This window comes from Toxotes jaculatrix, chromosome 11 (genome assembly GCF_017976425.1).
Source record: "Toxotes jaculatrix isolate fToxJac2 chromosome 11, fToxJac2.pri, whole genome shotgun sequence".
Taxonomy (NCBI): Eukaryota; Metazoa; Chordata; class Actinopteri; family Toxotidae; genus Toxotes; species Toxotes jaculatrix.
The window spans coordinates 15944510-15964187 of NC_054404.1; the positions used below are offsets into that span (position 1 = coordinate 15944510).

General features: G+C 42.0%; 1 protein-coding gene across 2 annotated transcripts in view; it reads right to left on the reverse strand.

The window, feature by feature from the left end:
* mcu (mitochondrial calcium uniporter) overlaps window positions 1-19678 on the reverse strand; it is a 53409-nt gene that overhangs the window by 16734 nt on the left and 16997 nt on the right. The window contains exon 2 of one of the 2 annotated variants that reach the window (XM_041049889.1): window positions 12592-12705. The exons of the other annotated variant lie outside the window; for it this stretch is intronic. Within the exon in view, the coding sequence (XP_040905823.1) occupies window positions 12592-12705 (114 nt within the window). The remainder of the gene's footprint in view (window positions 1-12591; window positions 12706-19678) is intronic. 2 annotated transcript variants of the gene reach the window in all.

A 19678-nucleotide genomic window follows, 5' to 3' on the forward strand; every position in this document is an offset into this window, starting at 1 on the left:
AGGTGAGGGGTTCTCCTTTATATATTTTCTTTCTCCACTTATTCGCTTCCTCTGCTGACATTCATAGACATACATCTAAGGGATGCATGCAAATCCAGCCTTGCACATGCACACCCCACGCACCGGCTGTGATTCTCCCAGTGATCCTGCTGTATGGAAAGGTGGAGGCCTGCAGCTCCTTCACATCACACATATCACACACCAATCAATGCTGCTGAATAAGCGCTATTCAGTCCTTATTATCCTCACTTTCTTTCTCTTCCCACCACCAGCAGCCCACTGAAAGCCTTGCTGTCCACCTATCATTCCCACCATTAGTTTTCTTCTTTGGAAGGAGAGCAGAGCTATATTTTGCACCAACACTTCCCATTGTTTTTGGATCCATTAATTATAGTGGACAGCAAAACACTTGTTTTGAATTCAGAAATAAAAGTACCACTCATTCGTTCAGTCTAAGACAGTGAGTCGGTCCACTGCGGCCACTTCACTGCTTGTTCCTGCTGAAGCAGCTTTGGGCAACTTGGCCACAGGATTGTCTGTCAAATCGCAATGATTTCTCTGGTGTGAGACGTAGTTGGTCCTTTAAAGAGGCACAAAACACAACTATTTTCCCTAATATTCCTGTGGCAGTAACATTCCCTTCAGGATTCAAAGTTCATGATCTCCTTTTATCAAAACCCACACTGAATAAAATATCTTGTTCAGAGCACACACATTAGTACTAGGTCATCACCAATTTATCTCTCATCTGTGATGCTGAAGGGCACAAGATGCTCTACTTTCTCCCTTTCCTGCTTCATCTCTTGCCTTGCATCCATAATCTGACCCCCAAGTTATGTTCAGGCAAAGAGCCAACTACAAAAACTTTGCACCTTGTGACTCATCTAACTCATCTAAATGAACATATTTATTCTGTTTGCAAAACAACTTTTAACGTCTTGGGATGGCGCCTCACAGTTCAAACTCTCTGTTAAAGCCTAAATAGTAAATTCAAAAAGTAACTGATTATCCAAAATGAAAATAATTGCAGGTAACCTCCATATATTTAAGTTTGCTGTACTACCTCCTTTCCGTGTTCCTTTACAAACATTTAATTTATAAAGAGTTATACAAATGGCAATCACCGGTGTTCACCTTCCAGCTAATCTAAAGTCTTGAGTATCTGAAAAGGTACAAGAGGCACAAAGCCTTTCTCTGGGTTTGCTCATTCAGTCAGAGAAACTGACTAATTAAATGTCAGCTGAGACAAAACATGCAGTAAAAACTCAACACTGAAAATGTCAAATTTGAATTTCAAGGCAGCCAGGTGGCCATTAATCTCAATTGGGGATGCATTTTTTTTTTTTGCCCTTCTTCTAAGCTTTTAGTGAGCAATGAGGTGAAGTGAAATTTGTAGCATTGTTTGACTAATAGGCCAGACCAGTGGCGACACTGTGCTTTAACCTGCAGGTATTAAAACTACTACAGGATAGATGGGAGAGAAGGGTATATGGGAAATGGATAAATCATGGGATCAGTGTGGATCTGTGTTCACAATTCAAGCAATGCCAGAATTTTATCATTGGTAGAGTTGAGTCTCCTTTCTTAGTTACCCTCCACGCATACTGAGAACCATAAGAGGATCTAAGGTAGTTGTAATAACCTTAATTTGACAGATGTTACCATAAATGGTCAAAAAGGAGCTAGGAGAGTTTCTTCCCTTAATGCAGCGCTAACCCTGGATGCTTGGGTCTCTGCTCTCTGGGAGCATGTGAGGTGACATTCAGAGCGGCATACAGTATCTCACAGACTGCTGTGAATTCCTACTGAAGCAGCAGCTGTTATTTATGGGGCAGAGCCTGGGAATGCTTCCCTTGAGGGACTCCGACAGTGCTTTGAATATGACTTGGACTGTAAAGGTGCACCATCTAAAAAAACGCGGCTACATCGGCCCAGACTATCAATGCTTGGTCCTAGCCTTTCAATTAGCATTAGCTGACCAGCCTTATGAATGGATGGTCCATAGAGAGGACTAGAAAGCTTGGAAATCCGAATCCATGGCATTGTAAAACTCTGCCCTCTTGGCTGTGTCAGCAAGTCTGTCTGAGTTTTACTTTGCTGTGGTCCACATGGACATATGGCATGCACAGCAGCCAGAGCTAGAACTGTGCTAATGAACGCCAGTCAGACAGAGACTGGACCAGACACAGCTGAATGAGGGGAGGCTGCAGCATAACAAGTGACTCATACAGAGCATAGTAACACACAAATCACTCCATGTGACATTTACTGTAGCAAGAGCTTTGATGTGTGGCCTCAAAATGTTCAAACTATGATGATAATTTTCTAGTTTAGAGCTACAATAAGCAGTCAACGTGGCAGAACCATTTTTCAAGTTGGATCATTTTTTCCTTTTTTCCAGGATGTATGCATGACTCGTCTCCTCATCAGCTTAGTCATTACCAGTTTCTACTGAGTAACTTAATCCCTTTCTCAACCTGACCCTACATTTGGCCTGGAGAGGGTGTAGACCACCATATGCCTCCTCTACGCAGTCACCAGAGGCTCCTTTGACCCAGCAGCGAGGAGTTTCAGTGGGAGAGCGTAATGTTCATGGAGACTAACACTACTTGCCTGGCTGCCCATCCTGGAGGCACCACTGCTAACAGCTAAGCCCTGGCTTCGGAGGTGGCACGTCAATGTTTTACATCTACATCAGTACACCACATGCCTCTTCTATGTACATAAAAGATGAAGGGAAAACTGTTTCCCCTCACAGAAAACACAAGTAATACAACTGAACCAGTGGCTGCAAGTTTGGAAAAGCAGTGGAAAGTGGAAGAATGTTTCACATTTAAAGCCAAGAGTGCAGCAACATTAAATCAATATTTACAGATCAGTGTCACACAGTAGTAAAAATTATATTTATGATACCTTACATTATTAGATTTGTAATTTGATATTATCTCTCAGAACATGTGTAGCATAAATAGAGTTTGAGACAAATCACTGCAGACAGCACCTCTGCTTGTGCCACATCATAGAGAACTAATAACACTGTAAAGCACAATGTATTTCATCTTGTTGTATAAAAGGTGCAATACAAATAAAATTTTATTATTGCAATTATTAGGCAGAGGTGACAGTGGTATATAAAACATCAACATTTAATAAAAACAGTAAGTTATCTGAGGAAACCATCTACGCTCAGAGAAACTGGTGCATTATACCAGTTGATGACAGAGGAAGGTTTCACTCAATGACAAGTGACTTTACAGAAATCAAGAATACAAAATCATCCATCTTTTCTAAATGTGAGGACCAAAAAGTTGTGTTACTAAAGCGAGATTAAGTGATGGAGAGTGTGCAAGATTCTTTGGTTTTATTTTCTAGTCAAAAATATCAAAATAAAAGTTAAAAAAAAATACACACACACACACACACACACACACACACACACACACACACACACACACACACACACACACACAATTAAAGAAACTATTTTCAAAAACATTGTAGATCAATGTAAATACGTAAATACACAACTACATAACCACTGACCCCGAGCTGAATCTGGCGTGAACAGAGTGCTGAAGAGTCCAAAACAGAGGAAGCATAACTTTTACTTAATGTCCCTCTGTTAGAGTATAAACAGCCCCAAAACAGAGGCATAATTTCCACACAGTTATGAGACAGAAGTAGAAGGTTGAATAAAGTGTGTGAGCCATTGTGACTGACTTATGGTGCCATGTTCCCAACTAGGATAGATTGTTAGGCTGTAGCCTGCCAACTACAGTAGTTCACCAGCTGGACCTAAAAGTAGTCACTTCATCACCCATTTTATGAGGACGCACAAATGAACTGAGCTGTGCCACTTTCTGGTGCGACCAAGGCTCAATCCTCAGTTAGACAAAGTCACAACTGTCTCCACCGTCCTTATTAAAACGAAATCATGTCAGCGTTAAAATTAAATAATGCTGACTACTGGTGAAAGACTGTTTCCGGGATGATTTTTGAGAGATATGGTATTCTTAGAAAGACAGTAGGTCTGGGATTTATTTTTTTGTCTGTTGGGTCCTGCTTGTCAGATTGTTAATAACAACAAAAGCTTCACTCCAGGCCATTCACAACAGGCATCAAAAATTCACAGGTCCTGTGCCGTGGGGCCGTGTAGGGAGCAGCTTTGCTCTAAGACAGACTTTGGACAGTTGGCAGAAAGTGGACCAGAGCCTCTGAACCGTCTATCATTATGCTCACCTGCAGGGCCAGAGGGGGGAAGGAAGTCACTGCACTCCAATACGCAGACAGACCAGCTTTCAGATTTCAGAGGTTTCTGGGTGGCACGTCGTACCCTCATGCCTGCGTGTGACGTGATGGCCTGTGCTCCACAACCTCTCTGGGAGTCATGGCAAACCACCATCCTGACTCACAGACCACACACAAGACTGACAATACCAAACAGTTTCAAATAAAATCACATGATTTTAATGGTGGATCAGGCCGCATTGCTAATGACAGCTTAGTTAAAGATTGTCCCCATCCTCTCATCTCGCCTCCAGCTCTTCCTCTCATCTCTGCCCTTTCATCTCCCCTAAATGACATAATGACCTGAAATCAAAGTGAGCCAGTCAGCCGCCTTAATACTCTGACAATAATGCGTTTCCATATCGCTCCGTCCTTGTGCTCCCATTGACAATATCTTAATCCTCACCATCAGTATGCTTCCCATTGTGCCACCTTTCCTCTTCGATTCCAGTTTCAATGTGATTTGATTCTCCCATCTTTCTCAAGGGCCTCCTCCACTGCTCGACCCCCTACCCCACCCCACCCCCAAAATGCTTTTGTTCCTGCCTTTTTTCCTCAACTCCCCTCTCTGCAGGATTCAGTCTGGCCTGGACATTGGCAAATGAGCTCAGGCAAGGGCACCCAAGTCTCCCCATTATGCTGCCTCCCACAGTGGACTAACCACTGCAGCTCTGCTTCCTTCCTCATGGATGATTCCAAGATAATTCATGTGGTTCAGCCAACTTGAAGCAAAAACAGCTTCCTTTGGTGTAACAGATTTTAATATGTATGTGAAGTTAACTTCAAAGAGCTACTATTATGACAAATTAGAACTTTAGCAAAGATGATGGTGTATGATTTCACATTATACCTTCAGAGTAACTACAGTGAGTTTCATCCAGACAATATTTTTAGCAGTCTAACACATCGCATGCAAATGTCATCTTTTATTATCAACTTCTCAAAATCAAAGGCCAGTGCTTCTTTTCTGTAGACTCATCATCCTGCAGATACCCAACTGTGTCACATTTATACACACACACACAAATAATCTAGTCATAATGTGATTATGGCAGTAATGTGGGTAGGGTAGAGCACCCCCCTGCCCATAGCTTCCATACTCTCTGAATGACTGTGATTGTGCTTATGAGACCATTTTCACACGACAAAATACACCAAAGGGGAAGTTGATCACATTTCTGCAACACGCACTAGTCGCTGTGATAATGTCTGGGTGGCACATTTACATTTAAAGGAATTATCTGCTTCCAGTTCACACCCCTGAGATTGCCAGGAAATTCATGTTTTGAAAACTGATAAGTAACATGATCTGTGTGTGTTGAAACTGCTGTTTATTACAGTACAAAGTAGAAGGAAAAACAAGCAACGAATTGTTGCAAGAAATTAAGATGCACATAAACATCTGATGGTTGACTCTAATGGATTGATGTCACTGTGCTATCTGTGTAATCATAGTTATTAGGTGCACCAGTCAAAAATCCTATTTTTGTATATTCAATATTATTTTATATCATCATTTTGCTCCAATGAATGCTCCGTAAAAAGGTGCCAAACCTGTTGGACAGGAAATGAACTTTAATCGATAACTGTCTTTGATAATAACTAAAATTAATGATATTCTTGAGCCTTCATCACAATTAAGTGCATATAAACCTGCATCAGACAATAAAACCTTAATCGATGCAACAGTACTGATACTGTTAATGCTGTATTTAATAAGATGTCATAAGGTTTTTCATGGCAGGGACAGTTTTATCTGCAAGGCTGTGAATTTCTGAACATCAGCACAAAATTTACAGGCACCTTTCCAGCATCAGTTTTTAGCTGAAGAATCATGTTGCACCAACTCTGCATCGTGTCAACCACGATTCAACCACATGCTGGTTGTATTACTGTGATATATGGCTGTATACTGTTGAAATGCCGACAGTATACAGTCTTTCAGCAGTGTTGAAATACCGTCTTCATTGCTGTAACATCATGATCCATCCTTAAAATCCTAAAAAAAAAAAAAAAAGACAAACACATTTCTTCACCAAATTAAGTTTGTCCCATCTCTACTGAGCAGCACACACTGACAATATCAATGTGTAAAAGGACCCGAGTGAAGACTTAAAGTCAATCCACCCGGTACCAGTTTGTCAGGAATTTCCTGCTTGTTCTTTTAAAGCCAACATTAACTTTTACACAGCGACGATGAGTTGCTGAATTCGGGGCAGGTTACAATCAATGAAAGTTTAAAGTGTGAACATCAATAGGTTTGTTCAAACAGATAACTGAAGCTTTGCCAGAAAATGTCAGTTAACATCCTGAAAGAAAACCTACTGTCTTCATATTGACTGAGTGATCAATCACAGAAATTCACTGACGACTTGTTCCATAAATAAGTTAGCAGAGATTATGTTTACACAGTGTTTAACTGTCAATGTGCTGAAACCTCTCTTTGGGAGCGGTTCTAGGAAAAAAAGAGTTGGAGTCACACAATCCTATTGACACTGCCATTCTTTACATCCCAGCTTCACTGCTTTGTTTAATAATATTCAGGATGTCTTTATTTACCTTCACCCTGCAGACACATTGTCTGAAAATGGAAACAGAAATAAAAAATTTTTTGCTGCGGTTTTACTCATGCAGGGTACTAACACAGAGACACACAAACAGATCAATAACGTAATTAGACACTGTGATGGTATCTCTGTCTTACAGGTAGTTTTAAGCTTTACTAAGCCGACCGGTATCTGTGAGTCACAAGGGAATAATCAATTTGATTTGAAGGCCGCAAACTAAAACTCTTTTGCTCAGCATCGCCTCACTGACACGGAGCAGAACTGGTTTTCTCATTTCAGCTTACATGACACTTGAAATCTGGTAGCAGCTGTGATGACTCTTCTCACTCAAAACACACTATTATATCACAACGGACTTGGGAATATCCCGATTAACTGCTAAGTTAATTTAACCTGAACAAATTTGTTAGCGCTTTCTAGATGTTGACGTAGAACAGAGGATTATTTGTGTTTGTGGTGGGTGAACTTTAGAAAAGCCATCTGATAACAGCAGCAGTGCAATTTTCTAAAACTAAGAGAAGCGAATAAACACATACTATATAGAACCCGGGTAGCTGAAGTGTGGCAACTGTGTTTTTCCTCATTTATTTCTCCTTGGCTCTTCTCTTTCCTTGCCAGGCATGAAAGATAAAGGAAACAAAAACATTTGAAACTACAGATTTAGCTCATTCTTCCCCTTGCCCCCACTGGGAGCGTTGGGACAGTACAAAACAATCGGTGCTATCAATCTTTTGATAGTTTATCAGCTCTGATTATTACTGCTTGAGCCTCTGAGGTAAACTGTACACACCCTCACACACACACAGGCTTTTTTTCCTTTTATACACAACACTGCCAGTGAGGAGCAAATCAAACAGAGAGGGTTGCACAACTTGTAATTGTTAATTATACAAACGACATTTTAGGCTAGTCTCTCGTGAAAACCATTCTGGGATTAGGAAAGGAAAGGCGGTGTTTCGCAACTCAGCCGTCAGATGTGAGGGTGTGTTTGTGTGCGACAGGGCATGGTTGTGATAACGGCCACTTAGGTTTAGAGTCTCCTTCAAAAAGGTGCAGCTGAGACAAGAGAAAGGACACTCAGTTTGAACTAGGTGTTTTCAAAGTCTGTCACTGTTGGCACCACCCTCAGACAAAATCCAAGAGGAATATAACAACAATGTTGGCACGACATTCAGAGCCTTGGTTACAAAAAAAAAAAAAAAAAAAAATACTGATAGTTAGAAAATTGTCACCATTAAAAGTAAAAGCTGAATTCCCTACTAGCAGTTCCCCTTTGCAATGTAGCAATGGATATCCAGACAGCCATCACTGCGTCACTGCGATACTGAAGAAAACTTAAAAATGTGATAATTCTTAGGCAAGTTCTGTGGCTGACAATTGTGTGTTCAGATCTGACAGGTGTGAATGAATGAAAACTGTGAAAAGGCGGAGTGTTATGTGGCCCTACAAAAGGAGAATAGCTGTTGATTTATTCAGAGTACAACAACAACTCGACTAAAGCATTTATGGTTTTTCTTAAGAGCTTCTTCAAACTTCACGGCCACATCACACAACTAAAAATAAGTCATGTTTTAAAGACAAGTGGTGACTACAAACACTTTGTGACAACACTCAAACATCTCTTTCGGACCCTGACTGGGGTGGATGATGAGCTCCTAGCCATCCCACATCGTTTATGGTCAATCAGTGTAAATGGACGGCATGGCACAAACTGTTGTTGACTTGATGCCGTAAAAGAAGAGGAAGTGATGGAAACGTGAACATGCACACAGAAAGAGAGAGATGCACTCTAAAAACAGTTAAAGGGAACTTTTGCTGCAGGGGGAAATGGTGTTTTGCTACTTCTGCTTGGACAGTTACATGTATCATTTAAATAGAGCAACAAACTGTTTTCATTGCTCTCTTCATAACACACCTGCCTCCTGGAGAAAAGAGCAGCCTTTGTTTTCTGTGACTGATCATTTCCCACCTTCTCAACACACTGACTGTACATTGAGCTTTCTGCATAAAGCACCCACCTCTGATCTTGACCTACACACACCTGCCAGAGATTGGACAATGTGTGATTGCCCAACTGAGTGTAGATTACAAGCAAAGTTGTCTTACAAAGATGGAGGAAAGAGTAATAAACACCTGAACTGACCAAACAATGTTATTTCTGTACTAATCTGTGTCTGCGCTGCCTTCCATAGGAACATTACAAGGCAGGAAAAGCAGAGATCCTTCCTCCTCCTTACACTACATCTACACCAGCTCCCATGAGAATTTATTGAACATCTTCTTGTTTCATCTATCTTATTTTCAGTCCATCCACCAATATGCCCTGCAATTTAATCTTACATACTATTACATATGCATTAGCATGAACTGCACGAAGTGGATGAAACGGATGGTTCTCCAGTGAGAAACCAACAACTTGTTTCCTCCCCATTTAGATTTCTCTCTTCATGTGTCGCAGTGACACTTGACAACTTCTCCAAATTGCCATGGCTCCCATCTGTAGGAGCTGAGTCGCAGATGGGTCGAGAGGTCCATGCTTGAATAGTGCTGCTGAGAATGGCTGTGTGTGTGTGTGTGTGTGTGTGCGTGCGTGCGTGCGTGCGTGCGTGCGTGCGTGTGTGTGTGTGAGAGTGAGTGAGTGTGCAGCCATGACCCATCAGGCCTCGTGGGAAGCTGCAGCTAAACTGATGAATGCCAAGGAACGACAGAGGGAGGAGGGGAGGGAGGGAGTGCTGGCTTGGCCAAGTAGGAGACAAGTGCCTGTACTGCAGCAATGCAGGAACAAGGGAGAGGGGTGTCAGTGATATAAAAAAAAGGAACAGAAAAAAAGAAGTGTTGAATGAAAACAACGATGTACACAAATGCCAGACAGCGCAGCAGGCATGTTAAGAACGGATGTTTGCAAAGCTAACAAGTTTATGCTACCTGATTTTCATTCTCCCAAAATTCCTGTTGGGTGTCACTGCTTTGCTGACGTTTCCTCCTTCCTCTGTGGTCATGTCAATATCATCCTCAGCCTACCGAGCAGAGACAACAAGCCCCAGCAAAGCAAACACTCCCTGCTGAGCCTCCCATGTCTCCTCCCTCCCTTGCCCTCTGAACAAACAGCTCTCCCTCTGGAGGCTACGTGGCGGGGAGAGGGACACTCGGGACTATCGACTGGGTCTCAGCTCTGTTGTTTCACCCCAGTGTAAACAAGGCCTTGATAGGACAACCCAGGTCTGATGTTTTTACTTCCCGGCAGTGAAAGTAATATATACATCTCTTCTGTTCTCATTCACCAACCCCCCCCCAACCCAATGCCTTTTTGAGCGTACTGTGGCAGTTAAATGTAAACACAGTCCGAGGGAAGCCTCAGCTCATTTTTCACCGTACAGCTACCCCCACCCTGTGCAAACCCATGCCTGGCCTTCTCTGTGTCATACAGCCCAATGACACATGAATACACATGCACCAACACAAACAAAGCACACCAAACATACACTTGCTCCCATGCACGTAACCGCACAAATGCACACAAAACACGCAGGCATACTGTAGAAAGAAGAGCAGATGAGCTAATGCACTGCTCTGAGCAGCAGAAGGATTGCAAGCACTCAAGGAACAAATATCCTGTTCTCATCATAAAATTTTCATCCCATGCAAGCTTGTTGGTGGGCCAAGCGCATTTCCTGGTGAAAAATATACACACTTAACCTTGAGCTGATCTTTTTAACATAATGCGTCTCCTTTATTGGATTCTAGCTGGACCTTACTCACAGGAATACCAAGTGCAAAGACATGTGGTCTGACAAAAACCAAGCGGCAGCGCCAGAAAGTCTTTCTGCCAGATCTTATGACTGGTCGTCATGTTCTACTGGAAGGACACTGATATGACACCTTATGCTGAAAACACCACGACAGTCTTGTACTAATCCTCGAGAGCTACCATGTAAGAACAGGCTAAATTCACTCGTACGTGTAAAGACCTATGCATACCCACTTTAATTATGCTCTAAATAACTGCAACATTAGCCGACCAAAAAAATTTCAGCACAAGGTTCATTTAGTAGCCGCTCTGAGGATCTCAATCATATCACATTATCATCTTCAGCAGACTGTAGATGATGAAACTCTGAGCCGGCAAGTCCATCATCTGCTGATGAAGATCGTGTGGTTTGATCAAAAGAACCTGAATAGATACTAAGTGGGCCGTGTCAGCTGCTGCTAACAAGGCCAAGGTTTTCAGGAGAGATAGATTTCAGGTGAGAAAGAGGATATATTTATGACATTATCTATGTGGAAAACAACAGACACGACTTTGTTGTAACTCTGTTAATGCAACACAGTGCTGCAGAAAAAGGCGAGACAAATAAAACTCTCGCTGGATTTTACCACAAAGTGATCCAAAAACAGATGGAAACAGTCAATCCTGCTTGTAACTGAGGAAGAAATTAATATGGCACTGATGTCACTAATGCACTGAGGCCATCTACACACATGCACAAAAAAAAACCGCAGAGTCATCCCTTATTTTGTCTGATAACAACTTTGAGCCTCAAAGCCCCTAAGTACCAGGCAGTCTGTAACATCTGCAAGTCAATTAAGTACATTATGATAACTTAGGTGACTCGAATTCGACTGTGCTGATGTAAACTCTCCCTGTGTGGCACTAAACACTATTTGCAAAACTTTTTTGCATGCTCAAACATTTATTGAGTGTCTGTTTCACACCCATCACACAGCAGCACTGTGATGAAATCACTTGGTGGAATTTTCATACATTTACTTTCATACCAAAGGTCACACCATGTCACCGAAACAGCTTGTTCTCCACTGTTACATGGCACATTACATTTGCTAAACTTGCCTGTGTTTATAATCCAAATACATACTTGTCAAAGTGTTGATTTGCAGGCTGTATTAAGGTGCAGCGGGAAACTGGCAGCGCACACTGCTTCATGTAAACAACACTGGATCAGGGCTATGACACCTCGGTGGACAGGTTGCTTTTGAACAGTGGGCTTTTTGGACACGTTTGAAAAGGTTTCTCCTGGTGATGAATTTATCAAAAGGCTGCCATTCGGTGACCTCGCCAACCTTCAAAGGATTCTCTGCTAAATAGGCCCCGCATGTTAATCAGTGGTAAACTGAAAATAATAGACACAACAACAGATTACTCCTAATCATAGCAGGAACAAGTGGCAAGGGATTATTGGGATTTGGATGACAGGAATTTATTAGATATAGCAATCCTAAAATACATCTACACTGAGACTGCCAACAGAAAATATTTTGCGTTGAATGTGGGTTACATTTACACAGTGTCATTTAAAAAGATCACAAGGGAATAAACTAACAGTTGCTACTGAAACTCTTAAGGTAGCTGGCAGCTTTTTAAGGTAGAATGACGCAGGTTACGCAGACTGCCAATATTCAATTGGCTGGTATCGATCTGATATCTAAAACAATCTGAAATCTTGGCTTTATAATGACACAACAATTTCCTGACTGACCTTTCCAAATGACTTTAGAAAATGCACTGGGTGACGAGGGCGACAGAAAGCGCTGACCGTGCAGACACTCGCTGCTGTCAATATATAAAGAAGCTCTGGATTCATGTGCTGTGCACATCAATGAGCCAGACACATACACACAACCGACCTAATAAATATGGATTGTACAAAGTGAGACAATCTATTATTTTCAATTCTCTTCAGAGACACACACACACACACATGCATGCAGACACACTAACCTGTGGAGACAGGGCAGTGGGAGGCTGGGTGAACAGTGTGGAGTGGGCTGCTGACCGTAGGCCATGTGCTCTCCTGACAGTCTGACGGGTGAAAGGAGCAGACAGTACGTCCTGCTGCAGAAAAGACACAAACGGACACAAATGTCAAATCAGGGAGCATCGTCATTAGCTCAAAGTGGAAACAAAGTCTTCGGGATAATCATAACACAAGATGGAAAATAGCAAACCTCATGCTATGTTCAAATCAACCACCATCAGGGCCTACAGTCCGAGCTATGAGCTAAAAAGAGGCTTAAAACAATGGGGCGTGAAAGTGGTAGTTGTGTTTTATTTTCTATTCCCATCAAAGGCCAGTTTCCTTTGTACCGCAATTCACCTCTTGCTGTGAGTGCGAGAGTAGAAATATCATGTGAAACTTCCTGTAGACACTGGGGGAAGTGAGTGTGGCAATCTCTGCTGCTGCGACTGTCAGTCACAGATGAAAGAGCTGACCGGCCTGCAGCTGCTCCACACCTAAACCAGGATTAGCAGTGAATTTTTTCCACTATCTACAAATGAGTTTGCTTACAAACTGACTGTTATCATAGCTGAGGAATAGCAGGAAAAAAAACAGCTGCTTTGATGTCTGTGGATGTGAGCGTATTTGTGATTGTTTGGGTAGAAAGAGAAATTTTTTCAATTCTGTGTGTGTGTGTGAGTATGTGTGTGGGCAGATGTATGGCACAGGGTCACGGTAGACTGGAATGACTAAAATACTTTCACCCTCAAAGTCAGTGAACGCACTCAGATGTTCCCTGCCTCCCAGTGCTGAGGAAAGATTAGATGGAGATAAAGTGGGATACTCTACTCTTCCATAATAAACACACTGAGAGCACCTTGACCGGACACACTGAACAACAGCCAGTGCTCCCTGTTAACTCCTCATATTAGACCTAACTATGTGGACTTGTTTAGTTTCCCAGAGGGGAGACTGTGATCAGAATATCAGAATACAAGCTGCTTTGTACTTTACCGCTCCACAAACCTGCTGTAGGCTTTCTCAAGTAAGCAATTACAACCAGAAGGGTCAGGCGTGAAGATTATATTTTCAAAGGCATCAACCTTCACTAGTAAATTTAAGGCAACGCTGTGAAAAATGAAAAAGTTACAGTAAACAGCAGGCGCAAACAAAAAACATGCAAGTATGTGTGTGTGTGTGTGTGTATACATACACACTTTGCAGCTGCAATAAAACATTGTTTGCAAGAAGTTTTAAACCACTTATTTTTTTCTGAGCATTTTTGGTCAATCACATTCATAATTGCTTGTCTTTTTTTTGTTTGTTTTTTTGTTTGTTTGTTTTTTCTTTTGTATGATTATAATTGAAAATGCAGTAACCAATGTGAATAGTTTAGTGGTTTGGGAAATGACTAGCTTTCTTCCTCAGAGTTAAACAATAAGCTCAATACCACTCTCATGACTTTAAGGTAAGCATGGAGCTACAGCCAACAGCCCATTAGCTTAGCTTAGCTTAATGTAGCTTACTTTTTATGGAGGGTAATGGGCCAGGCTGTTTCATGGCTTGGTGCAGTTACTTCCTAGCAGCCCTTTGGTATCGTCACTGTGAGGTTGGCTTCTGGCTGCAGCTTCATATTGAGCATACAGAACTGAGAGTGCTATCAGTCTCCTCCTCTAACACGCTGCAAGAAAGTAAATAAGTGTATTTCCAAAAATGTCAAACCATTCCTTTAAAATAAAGTGAGTGAATTTAGGTAATTGCTTGAGCTTTTTAAATTTAAGCTATCCTTCCATCAGTCCATTCTCTAAACTGCTCAGTCTATCCCAGCATGCACTGGGCGAGAGGTGTCGTACACCCTGGACAGGTCTCTGGTCTATCGCAGGACCAACATATACACACAGCCCTCAAGGTGTGTGTATATGTGTGGAAGGAAACCCACACAGACATGACAAGAGCGTGCAAACACCACACAGAGGGGCTCCGTGTGGCTGGTGGATTCCAGCAGTGAAATGACAGAGTTAACCACTAAGCCACCACCACGCTGAAAGTAAATGTAAGCTTTACATTAATTAATCAATAGTAATCAGTGAAACAGCCTATAATAAGAAGGCTGGCATGAGAAGCCTTGGTACAGCAGTAATTCTCTAATGAAATAGCTGCTGTGTCCTTTACGCTGTCAGAGCTCCAATCTATGAATGGTTGTCTGCTTAACACCTTCTCCCTCTACATGTTATTACACACATAATTACCTTTCCTTTAATGACTTTCAGTGTTGGTAGATTACTTGATGAGCAAGGACGCGGCTTGGATTGTGCCCATTTGAGTTTTTGCCAGTGGTAACATGCAAACCTGTCTTTACTCAACCAGCACTTTGGTAAATAAGGTCTGTAGTTTCTCTCAGATAAATAAATCCATAGAATACATATTCATGGAATGATATGTGATTTTAATTGGTGGAACATCTTCACGTCTCAGCATGCAGACCCGCTGAGGTTCAGTAACAGTCAAGCTCAACCATTAGCTACTCTGGAGAGGTGCTGCGATAACCAGCACTGATGACATTTTTTCTTTCCTCCAGCTCTCAGCTTCCACAACTGCAAACAAGCAGAACCAGACTGCTGAGGGCAGTTAATGAAACAGACTTTCCATTGTTCACAATTATGTTTGACATATTCTTTTCAACACAAACTGGAGAAGACTATTAGCCCCCTAAGGAGGCCAATTTCAACAACTGACCACACTCGTAGTCCCTATAAAGAAATGTGCTGTAAAGCCTTGGTTTTACAGTGTAATATCACAGTAAAAGTTTCACACACAGTGTCCTCAACATTAAGATAGGCAAAGGACCTTGGTACTCTGATAGCATGTTGCAACAGGATTATTGCTTTTTCCTTATCTATGACAAGTCAGGCGTCAACTCATAGGAGGGGCCTGTGTTCAAGACTGCCAACGACTATAAAGAGAATCTCCGTGTCTGTTTCTGTGGAGGAGGAACAGCATTTGTCGAATTTGTTGACGCCGTGATGTGGCATATTTACTGAAGCTAGGTCTCTGCCAAACAACCAAACTGACTCATTTTCATTCTGGCAGTAAATTCAAACTGCAGAAATACAGTTATATATGGGATATTATGCCTGTATGGGTCAATAAGCTCCTGTTAAAAAAAAAAAACACTACTAGGTTTAACTGAAATAAATGTGAGCCTAATGTGGAAAGAATGAACACCACAGAATTAATAAGAAATCACATATCTGCTAATAAGGTTTAATGCTAAAGAATGAAACGAAAATAACAAAAGACTAACCAAAGACTATGTACATAGACAGTATAAACCACTGTTCTGAACAATGAAGTTCCTTGTGTTTAAATGGGGACAAGATGAGCCCATCCTATACTCTGACCCTACCAATACTGAAGATAGACTTAAAGGACTGAAAGGTATGTTGATATAAAAAGTTATGAAACACTACAAAGATGTAATGTCAAAGCTGGAACTTGAAAATGTTGCTTTACATGGAAATGATTACTTCCAACAGGCATTAGTGTGATTTAAAACATAACTAATTATTCTTATAAACACACACTACCTACATATGAGTTCTTCTTTAAGGAAATAGCTGTGACGTTTTTGCACCACCAGGTCTGTGGCCCATTGAAGGAAGGCCCCGTCTATTTCTGTTGATTAGACTGCCACAGAGGACAGCAGCTGCTCTCTCTAGATACCAACTACAACAAACCGAACAGGCTCATTCAGAACATACACACACTCAAAACACCCGACTTTAATCTCCTGATACAAGAGGCCCCAGTTGGTTAAGTCCTCGTTGACAGCACCTTTTCCTTTGGATCAAATACAAAAAGCAGAAGACAGGTGAGGAGATAGACCTATTTTCTGCTTATAATCCAGTGCCTCAAATAATTGCAATGAAGAGGAAAACATCCCATACTGTTACCCAGCCTGCAGAAAAGTACATTTTCAAGCAATCACTGCTGACCAGAGCGAGACATGTAGTTCTGAATAGCGCGAAGCAGAGCTGGACAAGAAAGTGGTAACAATAATTAGCACAATATTTTTTATTCAATAACAAAATGTAATCAACTTGACATTTTTCAGTAAAGTACACAGCAATACTGTGTCAGTATTAACCAGTGTAAGTGGATACACGCTGTCTACACACTCCTAAGAAGACTGCAAACCCGAAGTGTAGGATGAAGGTCAATTCAGCCTGATAATCACATTGAACTGCCACAGCCTGTTGTTGCTTTTATAGTATGTGAAGCAATGAAAAAAATCTAAGACGAGGGCACAGATTCAAACCCCTTGGTGCCACAATAGCATGTCAGCAGAGCTCTTGCTTTGAAAGATGCTGACTTTTCAATGGAAAGAATAAGAGTTTATGATAAATTTTGTTATTGCATGATACAAAACCCAGGAGATCCTCTTACATTATTTATGAGTAAAGTTACTCAAAAAAAAAAAAGGACAGAGCCGATGTTGCAGTTTCAAGCTTCGAGTTTTACTTTAAAACCTATTCCCGGTGATGGTTTTAAAGTAAAACTAAATGCGCAACTCTGATATGATATGAAAAATTGTGCATAGTTTTATCAGTTATTATCAGGATGACATTCTTGCCCAGCATTAGCTCGGAAGCAGAGCCTGCTGAAGACACTGCTAGGACAGCTGTACAAAAACATGTATGTGTTCAGAAAAAAAAAGCAGCACAATTTAAAACACAGACTGAGTGGCACATTTTACATTTAATATGATATGGCATGTGTCAGAGGTCCAGCCACATCATGTGTGACACAATCAAGACTTAAAAAGGAAAGTGCTTCAAACTCCTTGTCACTGTGAGAAAATAAGCAACCACTGGCTGCCACGTATTGATTTACTGATTGACTTATGGCTCGGTGTGTTATGAGCTTGCTGCTGCTCTGGGACCAATCTCCACCGATCACAGACACATCAGGCCCAGACTCCACGTGGTGCAGGGTGTTCTCAGGTAGCTCCAATCACACCAACTCTTTATCCGTCATGCTTCACATGCTGTCAGTCTGCTGCGTTTGACACCTGAGCAGCTCCTGATCTGCAGCAACACATACTGGCGTGTTTACATGAACTCAGAGCCAGGGCCTTCAGCATTTTGTCACCTCTGCACACATGCCTGAGCTGACGTGATCCTCAGCAGCTTTAATTACTGGAAACGACTCATCAGCAAGCAGCCAGAGGACTCGGATGTCTCCTTACTCAAGATATCTCACGGCTCAGATTGGCTGATGGTTAATCTTAGATGTTAAAGATGCTAAGTTAAGTGGGCATCTGTGTAAGATTGTGCAATCGAATAGGCCTGTGGGTGCACTCTGTAAAGACGACATCAGCTACAGTCTGCCTAATACCGATTAGCCTCAACAGTTTAATTCTGAAAATAATCCCCTACGTGGAAACAGTTGGTAATGTTACTCTTGACAACTCCACTGATCAAGTCACAGCAGGGTGAAATTACGACAATTAAAAGCACCAACCCATCTTAATTTATGAAAGTGCAAGAGAGTGGAAATATCAAGCGCCCGATAACCGACTTTATAAATGACTAAATTATCCAAAAATCTAAAAATAGTCTGATGGAAATCTGTTTTTAAGGGTAAATACTAAATAGCAAACACCGGTTCCTCAGCGTGGCTTTAACAAGCCGCTCATTAACAGAAATGACATGACAGAGGGGTTAGGCAGGTGTGAGAACAAGGTGCACATATGTGTGTGTATGGGTGTGTGTTTTCACACAACAGATCATATCTGCCCAGTGGATGAAGAAGCTGCTGAGAGATAACTGCAAACAAATTAATGGGAATGCTATCTGTTCCCAGTGAAGTGAGTTACCCACTACAGCAGATGGTAAATGGAAGGCATCCTATAGAGAGAGGGGCCGGCCATTTTTTCCCTTCGTCACATCCTGTTGTCCTCACATATGTTCAGATGTACACAGCTACTTAATATTGCATGGTGAGTACACACAGAGAATGATATGTAGAGTCTGTTGTCTAAATGCTTTATCTTTACGCACATATGTGAGCAGACACTGCACAGCTGCAACTTTTCAAAGATTCTGGACCAAAGTGACCAGCATGTATTTAAGTGTACATTTAAGTGATTTGCAGTCTGATCTAGCCATCTCTCCCCATCCCTTTATCTTCCTCTCTCAGTTCTTTTTCCTGCCTTGCTCATTCACCCTCTCTGCATCTCCTTCACTACGAGAAAGGCAGTCAGCCCCAGGGAGATGGTGGGGGAGAAAGGAGGGGTAATAGGAAGAGAAAGTGGGGAGGCTGCAGGCAATCACTGTCCACCAAGAGGAGGGATGAAGAGAGTGAGATAGGGGAGGGGAAGAGGAAAGTTAAATGAAATTTCCAACACATTAAGCACACCCTGGTACCCAGTGCATGCACATACAGGGTATAGAGCGGTGGGGGGGCTATTGAGTGACCGCTGGCCAATGAAAGTCCTTTAAAGCTAAGGAGAATTGATCCACTTGCAGGGGTTCCCCGGATGTTCTCAGATGATAGGCAGACATATAAAAGATAGGAGCTCAAGGACAGATGGAAAATAGCCTGTCCAGGTAAGCTGAGAGGATTCAAGGACTCAAACTGACCACATCATAGATGTAGACACATTCCCACTGAACCTAACTGTCAGCCTCTTCTCTCAAGGACATTGTGTGTGTGAGTGTGTGTGTGGGTGTGGGAGCTCTGCAGCAGGGCTGGACAAAGAAATTACTGGAGCCACGCTGCCAATTTCCGACAAACCAATATAAACCAGACAGAAGGAGAGAGGGCTGCACGGTCTGTACCTCCCCTTTACCATGTCTCACCTGGGAAATGTGGATTCTCACCCGCATACGTACGCGGTGAAAACATTTACTAACCCTCTGCCATTTATTCACTGTTCATGTGGAACACACACATACGCAAACAGGGTCACGAAGGCGGGGTGTGCAGCGAGTGAGGTTGACAGCTTAGCGTCTCCTGCTGCAGCAGAGATGAATGGGCGGGCTGAAAACTGCCTTCATTCATAATGGAATATGGCAACAAAGCAGC